The sequence below is a fragment of the Branchiostoma belcheri genome, unplaced genomic scaffold (assembly GCF_001625305.1).
Source record: "Branchiostoma belcheri isolate BF01 breed outbred unplaced genomic scaffold, Haploidv18h27 scaffold83, whole genome shotgun sequence".
NCBI classification, from domain to species: Eukaryota; Metazoa; Chordata; class Leptocardii; order Amphioxiformes; family Branchiostomatidae; genus Branchiostoma; species Branchiostoma belcheri.
Window position 1 is genome coordinate 220,808 of NW_017804498.1, and position 24,319 is coordinate 245,126.

The 24,319-nt window shown below is 42.4% G+C and overlaps 4 protein-coding genes across 6 annotated transcripts; 1 reads left to right on the plus strand and 3 right to left on the minus strand.

Moving 5' to 3' along the window:
• Positions 1–23: 23 nt before the first annotated feature.
• LOC109486830 (mitotic checkpoint protein BUB3-like) lies at positions 24–4,808 on the minus strand. Of its 2 annotated transcripts, XM_019790732.1 has the most exons (8): positions 4,767–4,808; positions 4,312–4,527; positions 3,636–3,705; positions 3,046–3,197; positions 2,463–2,644; positions 1,815–1,969; positions 1,291–1,507; positions 24–905 (listed from the first exon to the last, which is right to left on the minus strand). In XM_019790732.1, exons 2-8 carry the CDS (start codon positions 4,516–4,518, stop codon positions 884–886), a joined length of 1,005 nt encoding a protein of 334 aa, XP_019646291.1. In that variant the 5' UTR covers positions 4,519–4,527; positions 4,767–4,808; the 3' UTR covers positions 24–883. The 2 variants fall into 2 exon arrangements, with proteins under 2 accessions (XP_019646291.1, XP_019646292.1); XM_019790733.1 differs by lacking the exon at positions 4,767–4,808 and having other exon boundaries at positions 4,312–4,529.
• Positions 4,809–5,283: 475 nt separating this feature from the next.
• Positions 5,284–9,697, plus strand: LOC109486829 (RNA/RNP complex-1-interacting phosphatase-like). 2 transcript variants are annotated; one of them, XM_019790731.1, is made up of 11 exons: positions 5,284–5,425; positions 5,829–5,904; positions 6,098–6,129; positions 6,336–6,435; positions 6,808–6,887; positions 7,133–7,176; positions 7,388–7,448; positions 7,741–7,787; positions 8,256–8,328; positions 8,462–8,643; positions 9,490–9,697. In XM_019790731.1, the coding sequence occupies exons 1-11, from the start codon at positions 5,400–5,402 to the stop codon at positions 9,669–9,671; spliced, it is 903 nt and encodes a 300-aa protein (XP_019646290.1). In that variant the 5' UTR covers positions 5,284–5,399; the 3' UTR covers positions 9,672–9,697. The 2 variants fall into 2 exon arrangements, with proteins under 2 accessions (XP_019646290.1, XP_019646289.1); XM_019790730.1 differs by lacking the exon at positions 9,490–9,697 and having other exon boundaries at positions 5,285–5,425; positions 8,462–9,344.
• A 1,877-nt stretch (positions 9,698–11,574) lies between these two features.
• On the minus strand, positions 11,575–15,773 carry LOC109486827 (potassium channel subfamily K member 16-like). The gene is made up of 3 exons (XM_019790729.1): positions 15,097–15,773; positions 13,500–13,680; positions 11,575–12,796 (listed from the first exon to the last, which is right to left on the minus strand). The coding sequence occupies exons 1-3, from the start codon at positions 15,590–15,592 to the stop codon at positions 12,313–12,315; spliced, it is 1,161 nt and encodes a 386-aa protein (XP_019646288.1). The 5' UTR covers positions 15,593–15,773; the 3' UTR covers positions 11,575–12,312.
• Positions 15,774–17,720: 1,947 nt separating this feature from the next.
• Positions 17,721–23,335, minus strand: LOC109486840 (homeobox protein TGIF2LX-like). Its single transcript, XM_019790743.1, is given in 4 exon segments — positions 17,721–19,011; positions 19,013–19,648; positions 20,175–20,413; positions 23,082–23,335. Coding segments are annotated over 4 exon segments (1,014 nt in total). The 5' UTR covers positions 23,098–23,335; the 3' UTR covers positions 17,721–18,888.
• Between the last annotated feature and the right edge of the window lie 984 nt (positions 23,336–24,319).

Consider the following 24,319-nt stretch of genomic DNA (forward strand, 5'->3'; position numbering starts at 1 on the left):
CTGACACAGCACACAATACCACATCACGTAAACAACTGTACTTTATTCAACATTAGAGACAGCTTATAAGCAAAGAAAAAATGTTGACAATACACCAGGACATAATGTTGGGAAAAGAAAAGCAAGTACAAATATTTATTCTTTTGAATGTGTGGGTGCGTCTACAGTATATATACTTTACTTCAGTCATTCTCTGTGTACTTCTGCATTTCTTTTTTCTAAAACCTTCATTAAGAGGAAGGTTGTACATACATCTACAAATGTATAACCACACAATTCCTCATGTCATCCCTCCCTACATCCTTTTCAACTACCCTACCTTCTCTTTATAATAAGTACAGAAAGAAGAGTCAAAATTTATTAGTACCAAACCAATAAAAAAATCAGATCTACCACATTCACCTGAGACAATTAGTGAACTAATAGTCATAGTAGTGATAAAATATGTACAAAGATGGAATATTTAGCTTTTACTTATCTTTTACTTTTCATGTTAGAAAAGAACTCTACACAAACTATTTCTTACACTTATTTCTTAGTAAAAAAAGGTCAATGAATTTGCTACATGTACCTGTATAGTACATTTATCACCATTGTTGGTAATTCTGAATCTTCAAGGTTTTGTATATTATGCAGCCTCCCTATAGTTTCCCTAAGTACCGGTTTTATGTACAGCATTTATACGATTCATATGATAATGTAGTATGCAGAGATTACCATTCAATTTGTACTTGGTGTGGGGAAATATTTATGCTCAATGTTAAAATGTACTGTACATCAGTGAACATGTTATATGAATAGGAAGCTGGCACCAGACTTGTTGGCATCTCCTGATATGGACAGTAGGCATTGTTGTCCTTTGTGGCTTTTAGGAGACTTCCTTTCAAGAGGCTGAACCTGAGGTCCTGCAAACCAAATGTATCCATATTAGAGGGATTCAGACCTCTGGGATATCCATAGTGTACTTCAATCAGGCATCTATTGAAACACCTACAGTGTGTACAGTGCAAGTCACCACAAGGTGGCCTTTAATTGCAGTACCTACACAAACTACCTGGTGGCGCTTTGGACTTGTACAAGTACATGACCAAGGCTTCAAAGCAATCTATATATATGCAGCATTTGCCATTTCTCTAATAGTATGCATACTCAACTAAAAAAATACACTATTGCAATTTTCCATTGTTTTACAACTAACTGGTAGGAAGTCCATTACAGTTTACACTAAAACAAATAAAGTCACCTTTTGCACTGATATCAAGTGAAAAGCGTAAACATGTCTAGACTTACTTGGGTTTTGTTTCCTGATCGGTGACATTGCGGATGTAGATGGCGTCCTCGGGATGTTCCACGTCCAGCTCCTCGTACATGTATGACGAGGCGATGGCGAGCACGCTGCCGTCGTGGCTGAAGGCGAGGGAGGCGATGCTGGTGGGATAGCGGTGGAACTGACACAGCCTCTTCTTGTGGAACCCGTCCCAGATGTTCACAAAACCATCCGACCCTCCTGTGGAAGAAAGACACTTGCTCAACATTCTTAAGCCCAACATTTTAATTTTTACATTCTTTTCATCCATGTTTTCTATCATTCTGTTGTGTGTAAGTCAATTATTTGAAATTTTGATTGCATCAATTACATGATTACTTCAATTATATGTAATATATCTTGAAATATTTGTGGTAGTTTAAATATCTTTCAGTATGACATACATTTGTACTCCATCTCTCCACCACCGTGCCTTTAAAGCTATGGACAAGAGTACGGTGATGTACTATTACACTGACTATTATAATATGTAGGCAAAGTAGCTGACCTGTAGCGAAGGTGTTGTGCAGGCTGTGGAAGGCGATAGCGTTAACAGGGTAGATCTTCTCGATTCCGTCCTCCTTGATACGATGACACTTGAAGGCGTACTTCTTCTTCTGTACCTCGGGGCTGGGGTCTAAATACTCCACAGCTACACGGCCCCTGGAACAAAGTATTATTTGTTTGTTTGGATGTTTGTTTGTTTGAGCCTTTATCTATTCATGAAATACTGGCTGTTTTTCATTTTATTCAGGCCATGGGGAAAAGAGGTCAGGGTCAGACAAATTATGAAAAGATACAGGTTAGTTACATCATTTAAATCCCAACAAATCCATAAACATGTACTCATAATAAATCCATAGCATGAGGGGTTATACTATTAACCTACTAAGTATGTACCAGTCGTACATTTCAGGGCTCAAAATGTGCAGGCACTGGTATTTCTTATGTCTAACTGTATGTAACCTGTGCTGGTCCATGGTAAAAACAACTTACACCACTGGCCAACAACTGTCTTGAATTTTTAACAGAGGCAATTGTACTAACTTATTCTAAAAATCTGAAAAGTGTTTACTCCATGGACATAAGTGCAACTCTACCTACTAGTACTCTATGGAGTTGAAAACTCCATGGACATGAGTGCAACTTTACTTACTCTATGGAGCTGAGCACATAGCCCTGCTTGTTGGGGAAGGCCCTGATACAGCGGGTCTGGTATTTCAGGCTGGACTCTCGTCTCTGTTGCACATAACCCATGTTCCTCAGGTCCCACACCAACACTCGTCTGCCTGCTGTTCCCACAATCAGTCGATCACCTGTAACTGCCATTGTGTACACCTGAAAGAAAAGTAACCAGTCTGGTCAATGCTCCTTTAAAACTGTGACCTCTTCTTAGAAAAAATTCCCTAGTTGAACATCCAAGTGTGGTTCTTTGATTGCCTGCTCTACAGATCTACAGAAATATGTACATGTTCTTACTTCTAGGTATGGCTGTATGGTTTTGAGTGAATGAGCTATGGGTTTTTGTAGCTGTTTGCCAGAGAAGGTTGACAGCACATGGGTGGGGAAGGATTGACAGGCAGAATGACAGGAGGTCAAAGGTCCAAGAATCTGGCTGGGTACCAGCAGGAATTAGGGGTCGAGAAAGCCGGGGAACGGATACTACTCGTAAATCTGAAATCTCTGATTTGTTGTTTTTAAAAAATCCCAAAGGACCATGTAATGATCCAGGATCCTACCTTGCCAGGCTGTGAGAAGGACCCAGCGTTACAGGGTGTGCGCGGGTCCCACAGTTTGACTGTCTGGTCCCAGCTGCCTGTGATGACCACGTTGACATCAGGACAGTACTCCACACAGCGGATGGCTGCATCATGGTTCCCAACAACAGTTTCTGTTTCCCACAAGAGAAGCAGGCATCAGGACAGAAACTTACTAAGAGTTGTACTTACATTGTATGATACCAACACTGCAACTAGAAATGTAACATTTGCAAAGCAAATGCATAATGTTTACCTTCATACAGCTGCCTTCATATATCGTCTGCTCTGTTAATTCTTACTCAAACACATATACATTGTATATGGTCAGACAGGAGACTAAATCCCTCTTGCTATAAGATTGCAACATGATGTAACCCAACACTAGTTACCATGGTAACAGACGTCTGGTTTCAGGTCATTGACCTTTTCGATTTGGAGAAGAAAAAGAGAAAACAGAGCAAAAACAATATGTTTTCCTTTGGTAAACATAATAACAACACTGATGATCCCCTTCTGTTAATCACAGGCCTGTGGTAATCACAAATCAGACCCTATTACATCCATCTCACCTTGGCTTGTGTTCAGATCACAGGTCTTCAGCATCTGGTCCAGTCCACCACTGTAGGGGTGCACAGGGTCCTGGAAGGGAGAAACCATATCAGTACAAGTACATGTAAACAGGCAGACAGATAGAAGTACTAAAGTATATGCATATACACGTAGATCTACTGTATCAACCAAAACTATGTGTAAATCTCCATCTCCACCATATAATTTATAAAGGATGGAGGATTTTTTTCACCCTCCATGTGAATCTCATAACTTTCGGGTGCTGCTAAGTTTGTGTCTTTTCCTCCTGCAAGTTACTTTCACTGAATGCTAGCACAAATTCAACCTAGTCACTCAAAATCAAATGACCGGTTCAACAGTCGTACTTAATGTATAGCATTTTTTAAAAATCACAATCTGGATTAACTAAATTAAATATTTTTTCAGTTGCCGAAATCAAGTAAAGGCTGAGAGCTGAGAGGAACACTTCGTTGATTTTGCTTTTCCCTTAATGCCCCCAATCATGATAATTATGATCATTCTGGCAAACTCATTTTCACCTGAGCAAAGTGAGGAAAGTTGTGTCTTTCCCAAGGGCACAAGGTTGGTGACGGCAGGATTCGAACTCGGGACCTCTTGGTTCTCGGCCGAATGCTCTGCCGTTAACGCACGCAACCCTAAACCATACTGACTTACATAGAAGCAGCAGTCCAGGACGGCGCTGGAATGTTCGTACTTGTTCCTGAGGTTGTTCCCGCTCACGTCGTACAGCCGCACCGAACAGTCCCAGGACGACACCAGCAGCAGCTGCGAGCTGGTCGGGCTGAACTTCACCGCCGAGATCCCGTCCGCAGGGCAGTTGTTCAACTTGAACTCGTTTGGAGTCTCGGCAACAGTCGGCATGTTTGTCGTCTGACACGATTACCAAAAGAAAGGGAGAGGAAAATATTATATATTTTTGGGTCAACAAAGCAAAGCCATGGCACTCTACTAACGTTACCCTCCCCCTTTGTTCAAAGTTTAGTCCCTCGACGGAAGAAAGCACATTGAGAATCTTATATCATATTCATAATCTACGTAAGACACGTAATCCCTCTCTTCATACAGATTGGCTGGATGATACTAGTCACGAGACTGTCATAGAGAATCACCTCAACTTTCTATCTTCTCGCGTGTCGGTTGCTCTCTCAAAGATGGCGGCATCAGTTGGACTATACCAATCTGGAATAATAGGTAAATCGTGGACTAAATTCTAATAATGTCCTTGATACAATTTTATCAATAATGTTTAGTATAACGGACAAAGGAAAAACAGGTTTTTCTATGTTTACTTTGTTTTCGTGTGTCAAGCTGCAATCTTATACGGTAATTATATTCCACTAACTTTAATAGATTTGGGTGTCCCCCTTTTCAAAATAGAATATGACGAATTTCCCATCATTCTCAGAATAAGAAGATGCCACTATTACTCAAATTTAAGGGGTAACTAATTTTTAGCGTTTGTCCATATCGTTACTACGTATACAAAAAATGATCACAACATAGAGATACATATTATTTCTGCGAGAATAGTAGATTATTTGTTCATTTTAGTGATGAAGAGGAAGCAGACTTTACTTTTATTGTGTGAATGATGTACAAACTCGGTCAGTACAACCCCAGTAAAGTAGACTAGTCCAGCGTCACCGAAACTTGTGTTCGAGCGAGCGATCCACGACTGGTTTCACCCTGGTTTCACTTTCACAGTCGTTTTCTCCAAACTTTCAGGTATTTAGTGCGCCAACATGGCACCAAGAAGCGTCCCAGATAGGTACGTAGCATATATATAGTATATACAAGATCATACAAGGACCAGGAAACTGATAGTTGAGAATCTATTCACCATAATTTGTTGTGGAGAAGGAATCTTTCAACGTGGCCACAAATTTCTCACAAGCAACAGGGACTATAGGAGGGGGAGGGTGCAGTCCTGTTCTTCAGATGTATCATGTAGAGACTATTATCCGGTCGTAGTTCCGTTGATAGGAACTATCCGTTAAACAGTGGTCACTGATCATGAAAACGTCTTTAAAGCCATTTGAATAATTTTCACCACTTAATCCAGAAAGCATTGAAGTATGTGTACGCAAGGAGCTTTCATCACGATCTCCCTCCTTGTGATGAAAGCTCCTTGGTGTACGTAAAGATGTTGGTCTCTTTGACCCCCTGCACAGATGGCTAGACTACAGTTCCATGGGCAGACAGATAGAAGGGACAAGGTTCATCTCCTTCAAAGTTCCTCTAAAAATGGTAAGTTTTGAAGAACTGGGAAGTTATTTTTCACCTCTGGCTGTTGTTTTGAGCATTCAATATTGAAGTCATGGTGTAACTGTTAGTGTTAGTACTTGTGTTCATTTTCTTTCGCATAGCAACATTGAACATAGTCAGAATCAGAGGAAAATTACTAACGTTAGTAGCTCAAGCTGTAATTGTTCTGTTTCAGGGCATCTGTTCAAATCTGCCAAGCGAAAATAGGTGAGACATTTTCTCTACCCTATCCACTGTCTGTTGTTAGACTCATCTGATTTACTGTATCATAATTCATAAAGTTGATAAAGGGAGACACCAAGATAAATATTATAGTATATACTGCAAGAAAATCTAACACTAGTAACAGCCAAATGCTGCTCTGCAACTTCATGGCTGTGTGAGATCTTCAACTTCTTTGTATTCTTCCACAGGTTCACCATACCTGACATGATACAGAGTATATCAGACCAGGGGGCCAGGCTGGGGATGGTGATAGACCTCACTTTTACCACTAGATACTACAATAAACAGGTACTGGTACTGCATGTCTACATGCTGAAGAAATTGTCATTGTTTAGTTCTGTCATCTTTGTCTTCAAAACTTGTACATTGGAGTTGGCAACATTTCCATTGGAGAGCACCTCCTATAATGTTACTAGTACATGTACTTGGTTGCTAGAACTATCATGGCCACCAAGTACAGAAGTGGCTTTCTAGATCTCACCAGTTTGATGTGTTACACCAAGGAGGGGTTATACCAGCTGCTGCTGTGGAGAGGTCACTCAAGCATGCCTAACATCTAGCTCTATAGTGCTGCATACTAAGTCTTCTTCTTAGTATCTCACTACCAGTAAATTGTCCTACATGTGTTTTTGACATGAAAGCTGTATCATCTCTCTACAGGACATCACTAATGCTGGCATCAAATATGAGAAAATTTTCACAGCTGGGAAAGAGGTGCCCTCGGACGATGTTGTGCAAGAGTGAGTCCAAAATACGTTGTTTGGTGACAGAATTTATCCGTAACCCCTCTGGCATTTTTAGTGCCAAGTTATGAATATGACTTATTATTTGTTTAGGGATGTGAAGCAGTCCTTTTCCTGCACTTAATAAACCATTGTTACATTGAATTCTTCACCAGCTGTTGATGGTGTAACTGTTGAAGGAAAGTTTAGCTTCCACCACATGTTCACAGTTATTGTATAACAGTTGCTTTTTTGTACAACAGGTTTTCAAGTATAGTGCATAACTTTGAGACCGAAAGCCAAGATGGTAAGTGAAAAAATAACAATGGGTTATTAGTCATACTCTCTCTCTAAAATTACCTCAACCTGCATTGTAACACTGTAGACCTTGTGTATGCTATATCACAAAATGCTCTGCACTTCTTGAATTAATTGCAAGAAATATTTTCTATTATAACTGATGTACATTTTTGTACAAATATACATACTCAGTAATTGATTTGCATGCCCTGTTGCAGACAGCCTTATAGGTGTCCATTGCACACATGGAGTAAACAGAACAGGGTACCTGGTGTGCAGGTAAGAGTCATGATTCAGTACTTCCTTTGTCTAATTTCATCATTCAGTTTTCTTCTCTTATAGATCATAAACTAAAACACTGGGATTTTGCCATATCCAATACATACATATATATACATGTACATGTATATACATATTTGATCCTTGGTATGATTGAGTTCGTTCTGGTATGATTGAGTTCGTTCGAATTAATGCGTAGTAGTAGAAACTAAGTGTAGTAGAAACTAGCAATGCATTTGTGTCGTACTAGTACTAGTACATGTACTAATGATGTCTGTGCTAATCTACTCAGGTATCTGATAGATTACAAGGGCTTCACTGCAGAGAGGGCAATAGAAGGTTTGTTCACACCTTGTATAGAGGCTTTTCATTGACGTCATGATAATTACCATTTGAATCCCTGTGACCAGGTGTTGGCGGGTAAATTGATTAAGTAGCAGCATGTTGGCATGTTTAACAGACATCACTGTACTCCAACATGGCACTAGTGAAAAGCCTGTATATATCATGTACTACCGGGTAGTATTATGGTATATTACTGCCCAAATGCTCTGCAGTTCTGTAATGAACTGCAATGTGGCAGCTCAAGATGGTCCTTGTTGACTGCAATTTGAGTAATTTTGTGCCTACTTGGTAGTGGTCGTGATGATACACTATGAACATGTTGTACAAGTAGGAAAATTTGTAGGCACCTACAGTCTTACAAAACTTTGAAATGTAGTTTAATAGGAAGTATAACAGGATACAAAACACTACTAAAGTGTGGATCTTTTGCTGATAAATGTTGCAATTCTTCCTGTTTTACAGCCTTCAATAAAGCCAGAGGACATGACCTGGAGAGGGAGAACTACCTGGAGCACCTGCAGCAGAGAAGTGCTTTGTGAGTAATGCATCTACCAATACAAACCTTAGGGGGTATAGGTAGATGGTAGAAACTTTAGTTAGTCATGCCATGCCCTTAGTTAATGTGTCACTTCAAACTGTAACACCTTGTATGTGTCATTGATACACAGAATACAAAGTGGCGAGGTTTTGCCTCCCAAGCTACCATTGCCTCGGAAACAACAAGAACCAGCACGGAGAAGGGACCAACCGCCATCCAGAGAGCGGCGCTTTACTCCCTATGACCATCGGAGAAGGGACAGGGACAGGCATCGCTCAGGACGCGCTGACGATTTCCGCGGTGCTCTTGAGGGTAGACATTATGAAAGCTCTAGTTATGGATATTACAGGGACAATAATTCTGGTCAATATGGGAGAAGAGAATATGATTACAACTACCATTCTCATGACTATTACAGAGACTACCGGTATTCAGGAAATTGGGCAGAGGACAGCTATGAAAGTTGGGATTACCAACAACATTCAAACTATGATGCTGGTGGCTACAATGCCAATGGACACATGAGCTGGAGACATTCAGGTTACAATCAGCACAGGTCTAGGGACAGGAGCTATCAGCAAAGTTGGGGCTATCCATCGTGATAGCAGTGCCTTTACTTTTTTCTAAATGATCCAAAGATAGGTCCGTGATTTTTTCAAATTTTGTGCTGTAAAACGAAATCTTAAATGGATTGTACTGCATCAGTGTTAATTAAACAACCCTCCCTACTTAACAGTCTTTACTGGTTAGCTCAACCAGTTTATAGTGGTTACTACAGAATTAGGCTGGGATAACGCTGATGTTGGACTGTATGTTCCACCAGTGTGCTGTAGATCGTTGACCCCAGGTTTCTTCAGTCGCAATGCCCCAACAAATTTAAACAATGTGACTCTAATGCAGCAAGGCACGAAACATGCCTCATGAATGTGACTCCTGGAGCATGCTGAATTTCAGGCATTTTTCAGATTGTCTTGTTGAAACTTGGAGCTTTTCATGATATCCAAGAATACTTGCTAGCCTGGTATCCATTGTATTTAGCTACCAGGATAAAACACTATTTCAACTGAGTACTGGATAAGGCTTTGTGCCCCATGTCCACGATTCACAGAAGTGCAGCAAAGGGCAGGAATTTCTGAATGTTGCTTGTCTCCCTTCCAGGCTCCTCCTCTGGAGAGGAACATCCCAGTACACCCAGTCTACACTCGGTTCTGGGCTGGACGTTAGGTGTGGTGTGCTTAGGGTACAGTCTGTGTGTCCACTGGTACATGCAGGGTGTAATGGAGGAGTGGATTCAGGAGCACATGACTCAGATATTCTCATCTAGATGTGCCATCACATAGATGACTCAGTACGGCATTCTTCATAAGTTTTACAATGAGAATTTAACACATTCCAATGTCTTAACCGTAGTCCTGCAGCACCCAACAATTGTTGGGTTGCACATACAATATCATCCGTATAGCACCCTATATAGGTACAATTTAGGGGTATTTGTCGTGAAACGCATCACACCGCAGCGAAACGCAACAAATGCGGAAGTAACTTTGCCACCACAGGGTAAAAAAAAGGCAGGGGTCTATGACCTGATAAAGACATGAAATTAAATTGAAAAATATTGTGCAAAAATGCCAGCAGGACAAGGTTTAAAATAGACATTAGAGTGATAATTCCTAGTTTTATTCAGTATCCACAAAAGTACTACTTGACTGGCTATATTTGATAGTTGAATTATGTAGGAAGGTCTTTTTACTGAGACTTATCTGTCTTCCAGACTTGCTTTTAAACCTCCTTGCTTACTTTAAGTCCTCCCGAGCTGATTATCAATACATGGGTGTTGAGGGAAAAGCCTAACATAGATGTTCATTTTATTATTCAGTTTGGATTCTACACAGTACTATGTAGTTACATACAATGTATGACGAAAAAGTTATTTCTGAATCATGTAAGATACTGAGCAAAGGCAGATTCACAATTGAATAAAACTTGCATAGGATCCTTGGCGCAGCAGAAGTAAATATTAGGCAAGAAAAATCTATGCAATTTTCAAGCAAAACTTTTGTGCAATTTTTGTGGTAAAATATGAATAACGTACAAAACTCTTCAAAGTGGGCTTTGCTCAACCAAACTAAATGTCATTTTACCTGGTCTGTGTACAATAATCGTTCACCTTGTCTTTATGTTCATGTATAGCATTTGAATGTCTAAGAACTTAGTAAAACATTATAAACAGGATTTTGATAATTTGGCAATTTTAGATAGCGTTATCTTACTTCAAAAATGTGCTTCATTTTAAATATGTTTTATCAAGTTTATGAGTATAGTCATTGTGAACATAAATGTAAGTTAGCTTAAGTTTCAATTGCATCATCTCATGCAATTTCCAGCCTTTTTCTAAGCTACCTTATTTTGGAATATATGTGTAAAACAAGTGACTTTATATTTATTAAAGTGATCTTCGGACAGCTGTAGGTGACAATTTGAAATTAAATGAAATGTTTTAAATTTTGCAGGACAAGACAGTTATCTATCTAAATGAAACTTCTAATTTCCTAAGTCAGCATTGCAAACAAAACAGTTTACAATAATGTACACAAAAACAAGAAAAAATGTTGCTAAAATATTATATTATATTATCTCATCAGCAGAGGAGACAAGGAATCTGTTGTAAAGTAACAGAATCGTAAATGAATCAGCAAGATGGCATGCAAAAATGCTAACCTGTGTAGTCCACCATTTGTCACTGCATGTATGAGCAAACTGGATCTGACATACAATAATGTACTTTCCACATATCAGAGTGCAACATGCAGCAATTATTTACAATGGTCGTCAAATGTTCCTGACTACACAATGACTGATGAAGCATTCTCTCAATTACAACTTAAAGCCTCTATTTTATCCACTGATGTCAAAAAAATGTAACGTCATCCATACTTGACAAGGCTAACTGAAAGTCAAACTATCAACGTATGAATATTTTATGAGAAGTATGTTTTATATCTGAGCAACAGTTGTATGAATACCACAAAATAATTTTACAATGACAATGACAATTTTCAAACTTGCCCCTCTGACCATTCTTAATACTAATACATCCTATAGCTTTCTAGCCAACCAATAAAACTTGGTATAATATCCATAAACTGTTGAAATTACATTTTTTTTTATATTTCACTCCATACTACATAGTACAGGTGAAATATAATGTTTTATAAGTCCTATCTTAGCTAGGCACTTCCAATGGTTTGCATGGACGAAGGTTTACTGATTGTACTTGACTGTATGTAGCGCTAGTAACCATAACATGATGTAAATTGTATAGCCAATAGCAACTGGACACCACTATATACCCTGCTTGTACATGTTTTGTTATAACATTCTCTCTTACATTATAAATATCAATGCTAAGATCTTACAGCTAGGCCATTTAAGACTGAGTGCATGCTTAATACTTCAATGTACACAGGACTTCAGTCATGAAATCTGCATCTTTGGTATATTTTGTCTGACCATGACCTCATTCATCCCAGGTGACCTCAATGAAAAGTATCCAGCAGGCGATTTGAGTTTTTCACGAATACTAGTAAACAAAAGATCCAACAAGCAAAACTTATCATATCAGGACGAGGAAAATCTCCCGTTTCCTTGCTGCAGCGATGGCCGTTTTTAAGATATAAAAGACACTTGGCATTTGGAAAATTTAAGTTCAAAGTCAAGAAGAGTTACATTTATATGACTGAAACAGTACAGTACATTATCAGCGTGAAAATGATCTTTCAAGTGGCGTGAAGATGAAGAAAGCTTCAAAATAAGAGTTTCAAAATTGCCAGTCTTTCCAAACCCTAAATGACTTGCGTTGTACTAAGGTACGTTATGTCACACTGACTTCGATTTCGGGAGACTCTATCCCGTTGTATTTGCGTCCAGATGTACAATTGAAAAGAGGAATTTTGCTCTTGCGTCGTGTTTGGTCGTTTGGTATCAATGGAACCGGTCTTCCTTCCTGTCCTCGCTCAAAGCGTCGCCCCTCATGATCCCGATGGGCAGGCCGATCTGTGTCTTCCTGGTGACCAGCTTGGTCTTGTCCTGGCCGCTGACACCAGGGTCGTCCCCGCCCACCTCCAGCTCCGAACCCACCCGGTTGGCGCAGCACGGACACACCCTCTTCTTACACGACGCCTTGAGGTCGCCCCACTTCTTCAGCAGCCTCCCCACCTCGTCTTGGCTGAGACTGAAGGAGGTGGAGATGAGGGCCATGCCGAGGAGGAAGTAGAGGGATGCCGCCAGGGAGTACATCTTGTGGCGCGGCACCAGGTCACCGAAGCCGATGGTGCTGAAGGTGACGAAGATGAAGTAGAAGGCCTGCTCGAAAGTCCAGTCCTCCATCTGCATCATGACGAGGGCCCCGAGGCTCATCACCAAGAACACCACGATGAAGATACCGTACAGCGGCACATCGTCCTTCCTACAGAAATAAGATTTAAGAAAAAAAAACATAAAAAGACTAACTTTGTTAGCGAATCAAGCACTACTTCTGGATGAGACACACATTCAAAACGTTTCAGGTAACATCCACCATTTTTTCACTGATCCATATGCAAATGTCCCGATGGGTCTTACTGGGATATGTTAGTAACGCCAGGTCACAAACGTCTTACGATCGTCGTACGAGTGCAAACGGAGGGCATTCTTGGAATAGTCGTGCATGTTCCCTAGCTGCAAAATTGAGCTGTCTTGTTACGGAAAGGGCTGTCCAAGATTATTGGCGGCGGTCGGTTCTTGTCACAGCTTACTTGAATTCGCAAGTTCTGCGACATCAAAATAGGGCGCTCTAAGGCGAATGTGGCCGCAACGTAACAAACAGTACTTGAGTACTGTGACAATTGACTTTTACGTTAACTGTGATGACATTTAGGGAAGTACTGAAAAGGGCGTCTTCCAGATTTAACCTTCGGTGCATTACATCATGGTATAGTCCATATATAGATCTGTAAGCCCCCATCACATACATCGTATGATGCAAATACGATTATTATTTTTTCCCCGACGACCGTGTCGTACACCATAGATTGCACCCGTTTCTTCACTAGACCTTAACTAGAACGTACCACGATTTCATCAAAAATAGTCGTAGGTGCATCGCACGATGTACGTGACCGGTTCTTTACCTTGACTCCATCATGTTGGGTCTCAGCTTGGAGTTGACGGTCGCGGCGATGTACCGGAGTCCCCTCGCCAGCAGCTCGCCTATGTCCGCCAGGGTCAGGAGCAGGATGGGGATCCCGAAAATGGCGTAGAAGATGCAGAAGACCCGACCGGCAACAGTGGCGGGAGTCTGGTGTCCGTAGCCTGCATGAGAGAAAGCACAAGGTCTGCATATTTCATTATTGTTTGTTTCTGTAACGGTATAACCGGTATAACCGCCCTTCGGCGTAACACACCAGCTTCGCAGGCACGCGGCGCGGCGGCAGCAAGCTATATCACACCGAAAGACCTGATTTCGTACCGGACAACTTGTTCGTTTGTTTGGTTTTGTTCGTTCGTTCGTTCGTTCGTTCGTTTGTTTGTTTGTTTATAGAACACATTTCTAACAAAAAGTCCCGAAACATTGAAATTACTCAGTTCACTAGCTATATTTGATGTCTTCTTGCTCTCCTGTTCATGTGGTATAGTTTTACATGTTTCACTGCGCCCCGTGTTTTACCTCCGTGGCCTCGCTTGAATTTTCCAACCTACAACACAATAACGGACTTGCGCCGCTTTCAAACCCATCAAAACCACATCATATTGACCGTAACAGCCTTCATACGACTTGCATCCAGCGGAAAAGGCCTTCTACCTAATCTCCAAGCAAGTGTCAATTACTACAAAGCTGTAACTAACCTAAGGCCAATAGGATAATGTCTTGCCTATTGGACACTGCCTTGCCGGTTGATAACCACTTTTCCACAGAAAGATCTGTTTAGAGATTACCCTCCACCCATATTGACATTATGTATAAACTACGTTACCACGGCCTGAATAAGGTCTTAGTGCCATCGCGTTTGAGGGTAAACACAGTTGACATTTTGTCTATTCTCCATGATCATTGAGGCATGCAAGCCCATTGTCCCTCGACATCTTTATTACGCGTCTTGCTCATGCAAGATGATGATATATGACGATTAACCACACGAGCGGGTTAAGCTGCAGGTGTGACATGTCTTCAGTTTGCTCGAGACAGGTCTGGTATATGTATAGCTTGTATTTGGTCGATTGTAATGTCTATACAGTAAAGGAGTACTCTGTTTGCAATTCGTCAAGAAAACAATTGTTATGCTTAGATAAGTAAGGATTTTGAATTCGTGCAAATAGTTACATCGTAGATGCACGAAATTGCAATACTACTGTAGTATGGGAGAAAGCCATTTTCATAATGCCAATAGATGGGTTAACAAAAGTTGCACCACATGTTTGCACAATTTGAAGCCAACATTAAACTGTAAGTTTAAAAGGAAAGGCGAATGTCGTGAACAGTCGTGTTGAAACATTTCTTTTCTGGCCGTATAGAACCGTGAAAACATACTTCATAGGCGTAACATACTAGTACATCATGTACCAGTTTTGTACAGTAGTCACATAAGACCCCACTGTAAGATTTGATCCACTCACAACGGGATGGGCCGTACTCTTTTAGATATGTGTGGTGTATTTTAACGTGCTGGATGCGTAGCTCTCCTCACACACAAGACCACATTTTAAATGATACCATGAACGTTAACTCACCGATTGTGGTGAAGACAGTGACGGAGAAGAAGAGAGAGCCGGCAACATCCCATTGCAGCTCGGCCTGCCCCCCTGTCACCCCCCGAGGGTCGATCCCTCCGTCGTACGCTGCCAAGATGGTGTGCTCGTACCGCTCCACCAAGATCGTCATCTCCTCCGTCCAGTCGCCCCCCGTAAAGACCTGGGAGACGTTCCACATATCCTTCAGCAACTGGGTCCTCGCTTCTGTGAAGTTCGCCACCAGGGCTGTTTCGTGAGGGTATTCTATCAGCCAAAAGCCCACCGCGCCGAACATGGAGTAGATGACAAGAATGATGAAGAGTTTGACGTGAGGCCAGGCCGCCTTCAGGGCGCCCACCACCTTCTTCCGCCTGTCGGACTTCGCGTCGCCCCAGCCTTCTTTCGGCGTAGACCGGTGCTTTAGCTCTACGCCAGCTGCGTCCACGTTGTTGTTTGGTTGTTCTTGAGACTTCTTAAGCGATTCTTCAGAAGACATGGCTTGCTACTTTGCTATCTTGAAGAAATACAACAGGAAAGAATGGTAGTAAATTTTGCTCTTACTGGTGCGCGAGATATTATGGCACGTAGAGACCCAACCTGCAACTGGTCGCTACAATACAATGCGATGAGTGATTAAGGTACCTAATGAAATATTCATGTGGTCGAACAATGGTTAGAGGGGCGTCATCATTATCCCACGAATACTTGTTGTGGAGACCTCATAATTATGTGACTCTGTCTGAACAAATAATAATGCGTCTGCATATTATAGGCGTGTGGCAGCACATGAGAGAAAGGTTGGCATGCAAACTTACCCATCTAGCGTTCACAGCCAACCCCAAGTAGTACATATCTTATATTTTTATAAGTCGGTTGGAGGTGTAACATACATGATGAAACCCATACCACTAATCGTCTGTGAGCACAAGGAAATTGTTACTCAAGCAACTGGACAGGTTTCTGACAGTGACTGACAAAAAGTAGTGGATGCTACTTAAAAAAATCAGTTTTTAAAAATAAAAGCTGACCATTTGTGCTTCAGTGACAATTTCCTTGTGCATCTGACAACCTGGATGTGTAGCCTTCATCGACGAATCGTCTATCTGTGTCTTAAGGTGCGATCACATTAGTCGTAGGATTTTCAGGCAGAAGTTCAGGCAGACCGCCGACAAGGGTCTAATACAGCCTTTTCCGTAACAAGACAGATGAATTTTGCAGGTCACAGTCCAAAGAATTCCCTCGATCGTTTGCGATCGTACGACGTCATCAACACCACATGATATGACTACATGTAATCATTTTTATGATTAAAGAGGTGTTAATAATCATTCCGGTCTACCTAAAATTGCCCATTGGAAAGAATTGCCCATGTATACAAACGGTTCCATGTCAAATAAGCCTTTCGTGGCTGGCTGCAGTTTCACCATTGTACGCTAAGTGACGCTGCAGTACCAACTAGTCGGGACTTGGTGTGGTACGTTGGTTTGCCCTGATAGACTAGAGTGAGATGTAAGGTCAGTACCAGTTAGACTGTTGATGCAGGGATACTCCGCCATCTAGTCTATTGTTTAGTCTAATTGTCAGACCGTTGGACATCACAGAAGATCTTACAACCAGTTTTCTCCGCCCTTCTTGGCTTTCTGCTCTTCTTAACGTTTCTTCTAGTGTCGTGCTGGTCCATTTTCTGATGAGAATCCCCCATCACTAAACCAAAACTTCGTCGAGAAGATCTTTTTTGTGCAGTGGCCCTTATTTTGCCTGTCTTGTCGATCCAGCGGATGGTGTGAAGTCAGTCATAGACGCACTCTCAAAGCAGACGTTTACTGGGAAAATTTTAACATCATTTTATGTACCGTTTTCTGACAGTGGGCCCAATCAGGTTTTGGATAGTGTTTGGATAGTGTTTTGCCTATTATGCTGAGGTCACATTTCCAAATCGGGGCCCGGCCGGGCAGTCTTATGGAACGAAAAGTATGATATTAAAGACAACAAAGCACAAGAAAGCTGAAATAAATTAATAAAGGCAACTATTTGCGTATATCATTGATGGCTTGATTTTTTCGTTAATCGAAACAGCCCGGCCGGGCCCCGGTTTGGAAATGTGACCTCGGCATTAGATGCTGTATTGACGGTTGGTTACTTTGCCACCGAAAGATCAGCTCGGAGAATGAAGTAGATGTCGGTGTTTACACTGGCTACGTTTTGGAATGGCGACAAAACAGGAAGGGAAAAGAAGGTTCGCCAGCAGGTGTTTATCACAGACCTCCGTACACGTACCACGGCACCAGGACTTCTGACGACAGCTGTCGTTACCATGGGCACGAGATAAAACTTGTTTTCACTCCTTTAGAACTACGCTACTATTTCAATATATCGGCAGACATTGTTTATAACTCATAAAACGTGTGCGACCCATAAAGCTATCCGTCTAGTATTCTTGACTTCCTTTCTGTATTTACTGGCGACATAATTGATATGGGAGGCAACATGAAAAGTTGTCAAGAACAATTTACAATTAGAACTAATAACCCATTCCTTATACAGAACATGGAACTTCCCCTATTATGTCCTAAAGTAATGAAGTGAGGCCAACGACACCATTAACACACGATTAAGCCGCACAGTATATTTCTCTCAATCTTTATTTCTGAAAGCAATCCAAAAAACATTGTCTACACAAATTCCAATCGTCTGGAACATATACACAATTGATCAACATTTGTTGACACAAGGTGCCATTTGACCATGCAAACAGTTGCAGAAATTCACAAAGCAAGAATTCTTTTACTTACATTTGAATCTTTTCGTACCATATCGCAATTCATACAAAGTATTGCCGTGTATATTAGGGGAACCTACGTTTTGTACAAGGGTTTTGTTCTTTTGTTCTTACCATGTGTGCTACCTGGTCGGCTATCACCTGTCGTGTACTGTTTACGAGAAGAAACTGTCGCCAGTCTAACGCGAGTGAAATGTGCAAACAGAGCCGTACGAAAGTAGAACGGCAAACATCAAAAGAGTGCACACCTAGACGCTAGGGGGAGGGCGATTAGGTGTGTCAACAGACCTTGATACAATGTTCAAACATGGAGCTGTCAAATGCATGTGTTTTTGAAGTGTATTTTCACCACGTACGTACACGTCTACTTGCGGAAAAACCCACGTATTCTTAACTGGGGCAAGATATTTACACAAGACAAAATCGCTAATATTAATAATACACCCCGCTCTAAATTTCATTAGAATTTCACATTTTTTAAAAGTCAGGGTGAGAGAAAACATTTGTACAGTCTGTAAAAATTTACAACAGCGTCGATTGTCATTTAAGCACTGCTATAAATGAACACATTATAAACATGAAAAAATAGTCCGCTTAGAAAACCGAGTAGCCATTGATAACATATACACTTAGTGTAAAGAACACAGACAACGGTTAAACAATTAAGAGATGTTTTGTTAAACTACTGGACTGTTGGAGTAACCTCTGGACCCCGTCTGAGACTTGCTTATTGACTCAGTGCTCGATCCGGTGGTTGACCCGGCCGCTCCCCGGATGCCGTGTATACTGAGCGGGGCAGGACTGGCCAGTTTCCAAGCTGCGCATGGTCACATGCTCTTTATTTGGTCCCAAGGTGCGAGGGTTTTTCGTCGGGCTACATTGTTTACGACCCCGCCAAGTCGACGTGGCAACTTTGGAACTTGTTTTTTGTTTGTAACTTGCAACTTTCGTGGAGTTTTTGGCGGGAACGTATCTTAGCCCATTGCAACTGTCCTGCACTTTTCTGCCCTGCACTAGGTGGTGATGCGAAAGGGTGCGGAAGTGTTCTTGTTCGCAGGATGGTCTTGAATCTGACTCACAGCCACGTCTACGAGAAGGCGCAGGCAGCCGAACATGTCGTCCTCTTCCCCGGGGGGGTGTCGGTGGCGGCGTCTGTCCCACAGGCTGGGCGTGTGTTGGACACTTCCCTCCCAGCATACAAGAAGTGCAGACTTCTTTTCTCTGTGTCGTCAGATCCACCGGTGACGTCTGTGTGGTACAGTCCGCTCGGATGACGTCGTGATGACGTAGGCTGAGGGATGCTGGAGGAGTGGCGCTGGATGGCAGCCTGCTGACGGGTATTTGGGACGACAGGATGGGTGCTTCGTGCTGCGCGTGGATCCAGCGGTCTTGTCTCCTCAGTTTCTCGGCCAGCCTGCTGACCAGAGCCTCGTGCAATCCTTCCCTGCAGTTGGAGTTGTCGTCAGCACGTGACAGTGGGTGAGGCTGGTGATGTGGAGAGTCCGGTGGCGTCATGCTTCCCGGCAGGTCGTCCTCTGACTTGTACTGCTTCATCTTTCCCTCCAGCATCTCCTGCATCCACGTCGGGTAAGGCGGCGTCTCGGGAGACGTCTCGGGGCTGGACCGGCCGTCCTCCGAGGACGTGTCGGCGTAACTGCCCTGTCGTTTGGCGCTGGTGCGGCGGGAGATGGTGAACTCGCTTGGATCGGCGCCATCCCGGCGGATCATGTCCGGGAGGATACGCCGCCTAGCGTTGATGAACCAATTACAAACCTGCATAAACAAACAACACATGATAAAGATAAATATAAAACATCACAAGATCTAAAGGACAACATCATTTTAACACTCAACAAATCCACCCATGCAGGGACTAGTCCTGTATTTTACCGTTGACACAGGCCCATTTCAAGAACCTTTTTCACCTGTAACCCAATACGGAGTTTTACCAAGTATCACGTTAAAGCTTTATCTGGGGATACAAAAGGAATTATCGGGTTTCCCTGTGTTCTGTCATCGCGAAATTTACTCGAATTCGAGCCGGACAAGCCCCTTGGCCGATAAACCTTTGAAAACATCGCCAGCTAATATAATGTAGTTCTCCTATTCTCGATGTCGAATATAAAAAAAACTCGTTCATTTTGACAAATGTCACGCATAATGATTGAGCCATTTGTTATGTCGTAATCTAGGTCAACATTTACTTAATACATAAATTCCGCCTCGCCATGATGTAGCCAAATCCAGATTTAATCCATAGCAGTGGCAGCTGTCAAAACTGCACAGGTGAACAACCTACCTGCAACACAGTGAGACCAGCTTCTCGAGCCAAATCCAACTTCTCTGCGTCTGTGGGGTAGGCGTTGTAGCGGTGGTCGTACAGCCAAGCCCGGAGGATCTGCACAGCTTCTTTCGGGAGGTTTCCTCGGCGTTTCCGAGTGCTGTCGGAGTGCCGCTGGCGCCGACTCCCAGAGAACACCTCCTCGTCCTCTCCGTAGAACCTTTCGCGGTATTTCATGGCTTTGTTTTCACGGGACGCTGTAAAAGGTAGAATATACGCAACAATTATATGACATGGCAGGGCAAGAATGAGGGAGATCCGTCAACAAGTTTTATATAGGAACTGAGTCACATGTGGCTGGCTATGACGCCACACTCTACATTAGGACGTACCACTTGGAAACGGGGGCCATTCTTACTTAACTGATTTTGAACTCTTTTATGCAAAACTCTGTCGCCTTTCTTTACCATGAGATGAAACCACACATCATATGACACAGTTTTAAAGAATTTCCTTTCATTTCAAATACTAGATAGCACGAACTGTAGAAGTCTATCCACCACGCTCTGAGTTGTATATTCCTGTTTCTGAAGCGGTGGTTACACAACAACATCCATGTGTGTCATCATTTTGAACAACGTCTTCGTCACAACAAGGAGGCTGGTTATCTAGAAGAGCCTCCTTGGTCACAAATAGCATTACAGAATCAACACTGTAAGATGGTCACTACTATACACACTTAACATAATATTCATGATGCGAACGGAGCATTAACCAAGCAATGATAATTGGTGGGCGGTCAATATTAATTTCCCAGACAAAATAAAACTGATTGTGATAAGTGGCTCAAACAGATGCTGTTTCATCAGAGAAGCACGGTTTGGCAAGAACAATAGACCGTCCATCCCATTGTTAACCAACCAATTAAAGCTCGTTTCTGAGACAAAGGAAACCAGATGGAAATTGATAGCTGTTGACCCAACCGATACCAAAGGATCCTGTCCCCCAGCTGATTAAAGGGTAAACCCGCTGCCATAAATTAAAAGAAACGTAACCTGTGACAAGATCACAACAAGATGATACACAGAAGTTGCTGAAATTAAAAGCAACTTATAGACTAGAGGAAATTAATTTTTGGTAGAGTGATTATATCTGTATGGATGAGTAAACAATACAACTGTTTGCTGTTAAACTCGGCCGTTCCACAGTTGTGTTTGAAATTTAGGGGCGGATCATCCAAGGACGGACGGGGTGTGTCCAAAGTCCGCCGTTTTGTACTATAAACCGCACTTAACCTTGATCCGACGTATTCGATTGACAAAAACAGAAACATTATAGGCTTGTTGAATGGCTGACCGGGATGTGGAAAAGTGGCGGACAGAAACAGTGAAATATATTGACACTCTCGAAATTCATTAGTGATTCGTCCCTTATACTAGATATATTGTGTCCGTGTTCTACCAAAGCTTATGCTCAAAAATTGTACTTGACAACTGCTTTGTTTCTACATGACTGATTCTATAGCCCCCACCCACATCCGTCAAAACGTCGAAATGCAGAATGAAACCTAAAGATGCAAATATTTGACGGACATGTATCTAATCTCTCATTGGTCGAACTGCTAATTGCCATGCCATCATTGGTTGAAACTGCTAATTGTAATGGACAGTCGGGATGGTCAGATTCCATGAGAGGGTCGCAGCTGACAGGTGTCGGCATTCTATAAGGAACTTGACATACCACCCTGCGGTCGGATTTTTACAGTGTCACGACAGTTTCGGATCGCACTTGTGTCCATATATGGGACAATTGCAAAAACTTGTATGTCAAAACCTGGGGGAGGGGGTAGCGTTTTAGCTTCCTGGTGTCATTAAATCGAACGCAAAGTTGTAAACAATAACATTGTTTACCAGTTAGATGGTACTCCAAATTTTTACCCTCCCTTCTCCGTAATTGAACTTCCAAACCAACAAAGAAAATAACATACCGCAAAACTGGCCTGGCCACGTGGTCTACATTTCGGGGCGACCAACTGTTACAACTGTCACGGCATGACCCCCGCAGGTAAAACACTTCTCAAACAAAGACAACAATGGGCCCACGGCCTCGTGGTCTCGCAATTAGCGGCCCAACCTTCCTACTTACAAAACATCCACCATCGAACCTCGCTGTCTGGCTGACAAACACGTCTTTTGATGTCGAAACAGCCGTTACCAACGTCGAGAAAGATATGATACTAGTAACTACTGTTGAACGTGCGGCCAAATATGTGGAGGGGTGGGCGGAAATACCAGACTCACCACGAAGACAGGTGAAAGATAAACAACACCACAGGCCCTGCCTACTTCCCTGCCCACAAACACTATTAAAATAACGCCCAGTTGTTATAGTGTCGGTGTGATTTGGTAGTTGTAGCTGGGCACAATGAGTATCATCCCCCCGCCCGACTGATCCACGACATTTTGACGAAAACAAAGGACGGTTGGGTAAATGACAGTCATACCGATACTTCCTACAATCCCCTGGGAGCACACAAAAAGACTTAAGACAAAAATGACAACATGCGTAGACAATCAGACTGTGTGCTTCGATAACATAATCAGCACAACAGAACTGACGATCTGAGATTCTCTGCGATCGTGTCTATTCTTGGCGATGATTGTGGGAAACTTCAGGTGTCAAACAAAGAAAACAACCTTTCCCATTCCGATGGTTCCTGTTTTCCACTTCCCTTTCCCTCAGATACAGGAAATATCGTAAGGAAACGACTGCCATGTTCACTCAGGACATTTCCGTCAAAGAAGGTCAAGAAAAATCTTAGAATGTGGCCGATTGATCGTTTTAGTTGTGGCGTTGTTACCTGTGCGCCTCAGCGGGGCCCAGACTTAACCAGGTAGGCACAGACAAAGACAACAATGCACCTACCGCGGCGTGCTTTCATGCCTTCCTCGTCTCGCTTGTCAGAATGGTAGAGACCTCTCCTAGTGGCGGGAAACCGTGACTTCCCTGGGCTTGTTCTGCGTCCGATCAGACGACAAGTGCAGAAAATCCCTATCTTGTTGACGAATGGTGGTTGACAGTCGGCTGTTTTTCAGGGCACGATCGCAGAGGTCGGCCGTCGGGGAGGCAGTGCGGGTTTGACAGCTGGCGGGGCTTGAGTGCCATGTGCTCGCATATAAATGTCATTGTCCCTGCAGGCCGACCAATCACGGCTCTCGTCGTGGGCACAGGTAGCCTGGCAAACAAGCTTGTCACCAGATCTTCCGACCTCGCGACATTGGATAGCCGGAGCCTGTTGACAACTGTAACGACAGTACTTGTTTTTCCAAAGGAAAATCCTCGTCATTCGAACTATTAAACATCCGTTAATATATGTGGTCACATTTTCAAACATATCCCAATGAATGCGAGTAGTAGTTTCAGTACTTGTAAACAAACAAATGGGAACATAAAGGTAGAGTGACGTGGGCATTCTTGGGCAGGGTTGGGGTGATTTAATATCGGAAACCAGGATCCTAAAGTATGTCAATACTTACGGCTTGTCAACCAGCAAAATTGAAACCACGTTCCGTGCAAGAATCGTTGCTAGCTTGATTTGAATTCGCAAGATAATAAAGTAACACATCTTTCTGTCCGTCGTCTGTGGATGTGAGCGGAACTGTTGTTTTCTTCACGTGCTAATGACTTTGACAGACTATATAACATATCGTGCTATCCCTCACCACATACCACAGACATGAACAGGTACAAAGAATGGGCTATCGGTATAAAGTAGCTGGGGAGGGAGCACCGAGCACGTTTTGTTAACAAAGTCAACACTGAAACGTTAGTTTATTTCTCGCCCGCTTTTGACAGGTTAAAGTTTGACAGGTACGTCGGATACCGTCCTTGGCGGATGGTTAATTCTAATTGCCCTGGACAAATATTTTGTACATTTGAACCTCTCAAGTTACTCATACATACACAGCACGAAAGGCATTAGACTATGGCAGAGGATCGTGTTTCCCTCTAACCTCTGCCTCTAACGAGGCAGTTTCTAGCAACTGGCGTGTTGATTACACGAGTGTACGAATGAATCATTGAATGACTGAAAATTATACGTCAATTTTTACTACTTTTTGACTTGCTTCTTGGAGATTTCTCACACCGAATGTTGGTATTCT

Coding starts and splice junctions, on each gene's coding strand:
- LOC109486827 (XM_019790729.1), bottom strand. CDS start 15,592: ATGTCTTCTGAAGAATCGCTTAAGAAGTCTCAAGAACAACCAAACAAC. Junction 13,681..15,096: donor CACTGTCTTCACCACAATCG/GTGAGTTAACGT, acceptor TCTCTCATGCAG/GCTACGGACACCAGACTCCC. Junction 12,797..13,499: donor CCCAACATGATGGAGTCAAG/GTAAAGAACCGG, acceptor TTATTTCTGTAG/GAAGGACGATGTGCCGCTGT.
- LOC109486829 (XM_019790730.1), top strand. CDS start 5,400: ATGGCACCAAGAAGCGTCCCAGATAG. Junction 7,788..8,255: donor TGCAGAGAGGGCAATAGAAG/GTTTGTTCACAC, acceptor CCTGTTTTACAG/CCTTCAATAAAGCCAGAGGA. Junction 8,329..8,461: donor CTGCAGCAGAGAAGTGCTTT/GTGAGTAATGCA, acceptor ATTGATACACAG/AATACAAAGTGGCGAGGTTT.
- LOC109486830 (XM_019790732.1), bottom strand. CDS start 4,518: ATGCCGACTGTTGCCGAGACTCCAAACGAGTTCAAGTTGAACAACTGC. Junction 3,706..4,311: donor TCCTGGACTGCTGCTTCTAT/GTAAGTCAGTAT, acceptor TCTCCCTTCCAG/GACCCTGTGCACCCCTACAG. Junction 1,970..2,462: donor TATGTGCTCAGCTCCATAGA/GTAAGTAAAGTT, acceptor ACTTTGTTCCAG/GGGCCGTGTAGCTGTGGAGT.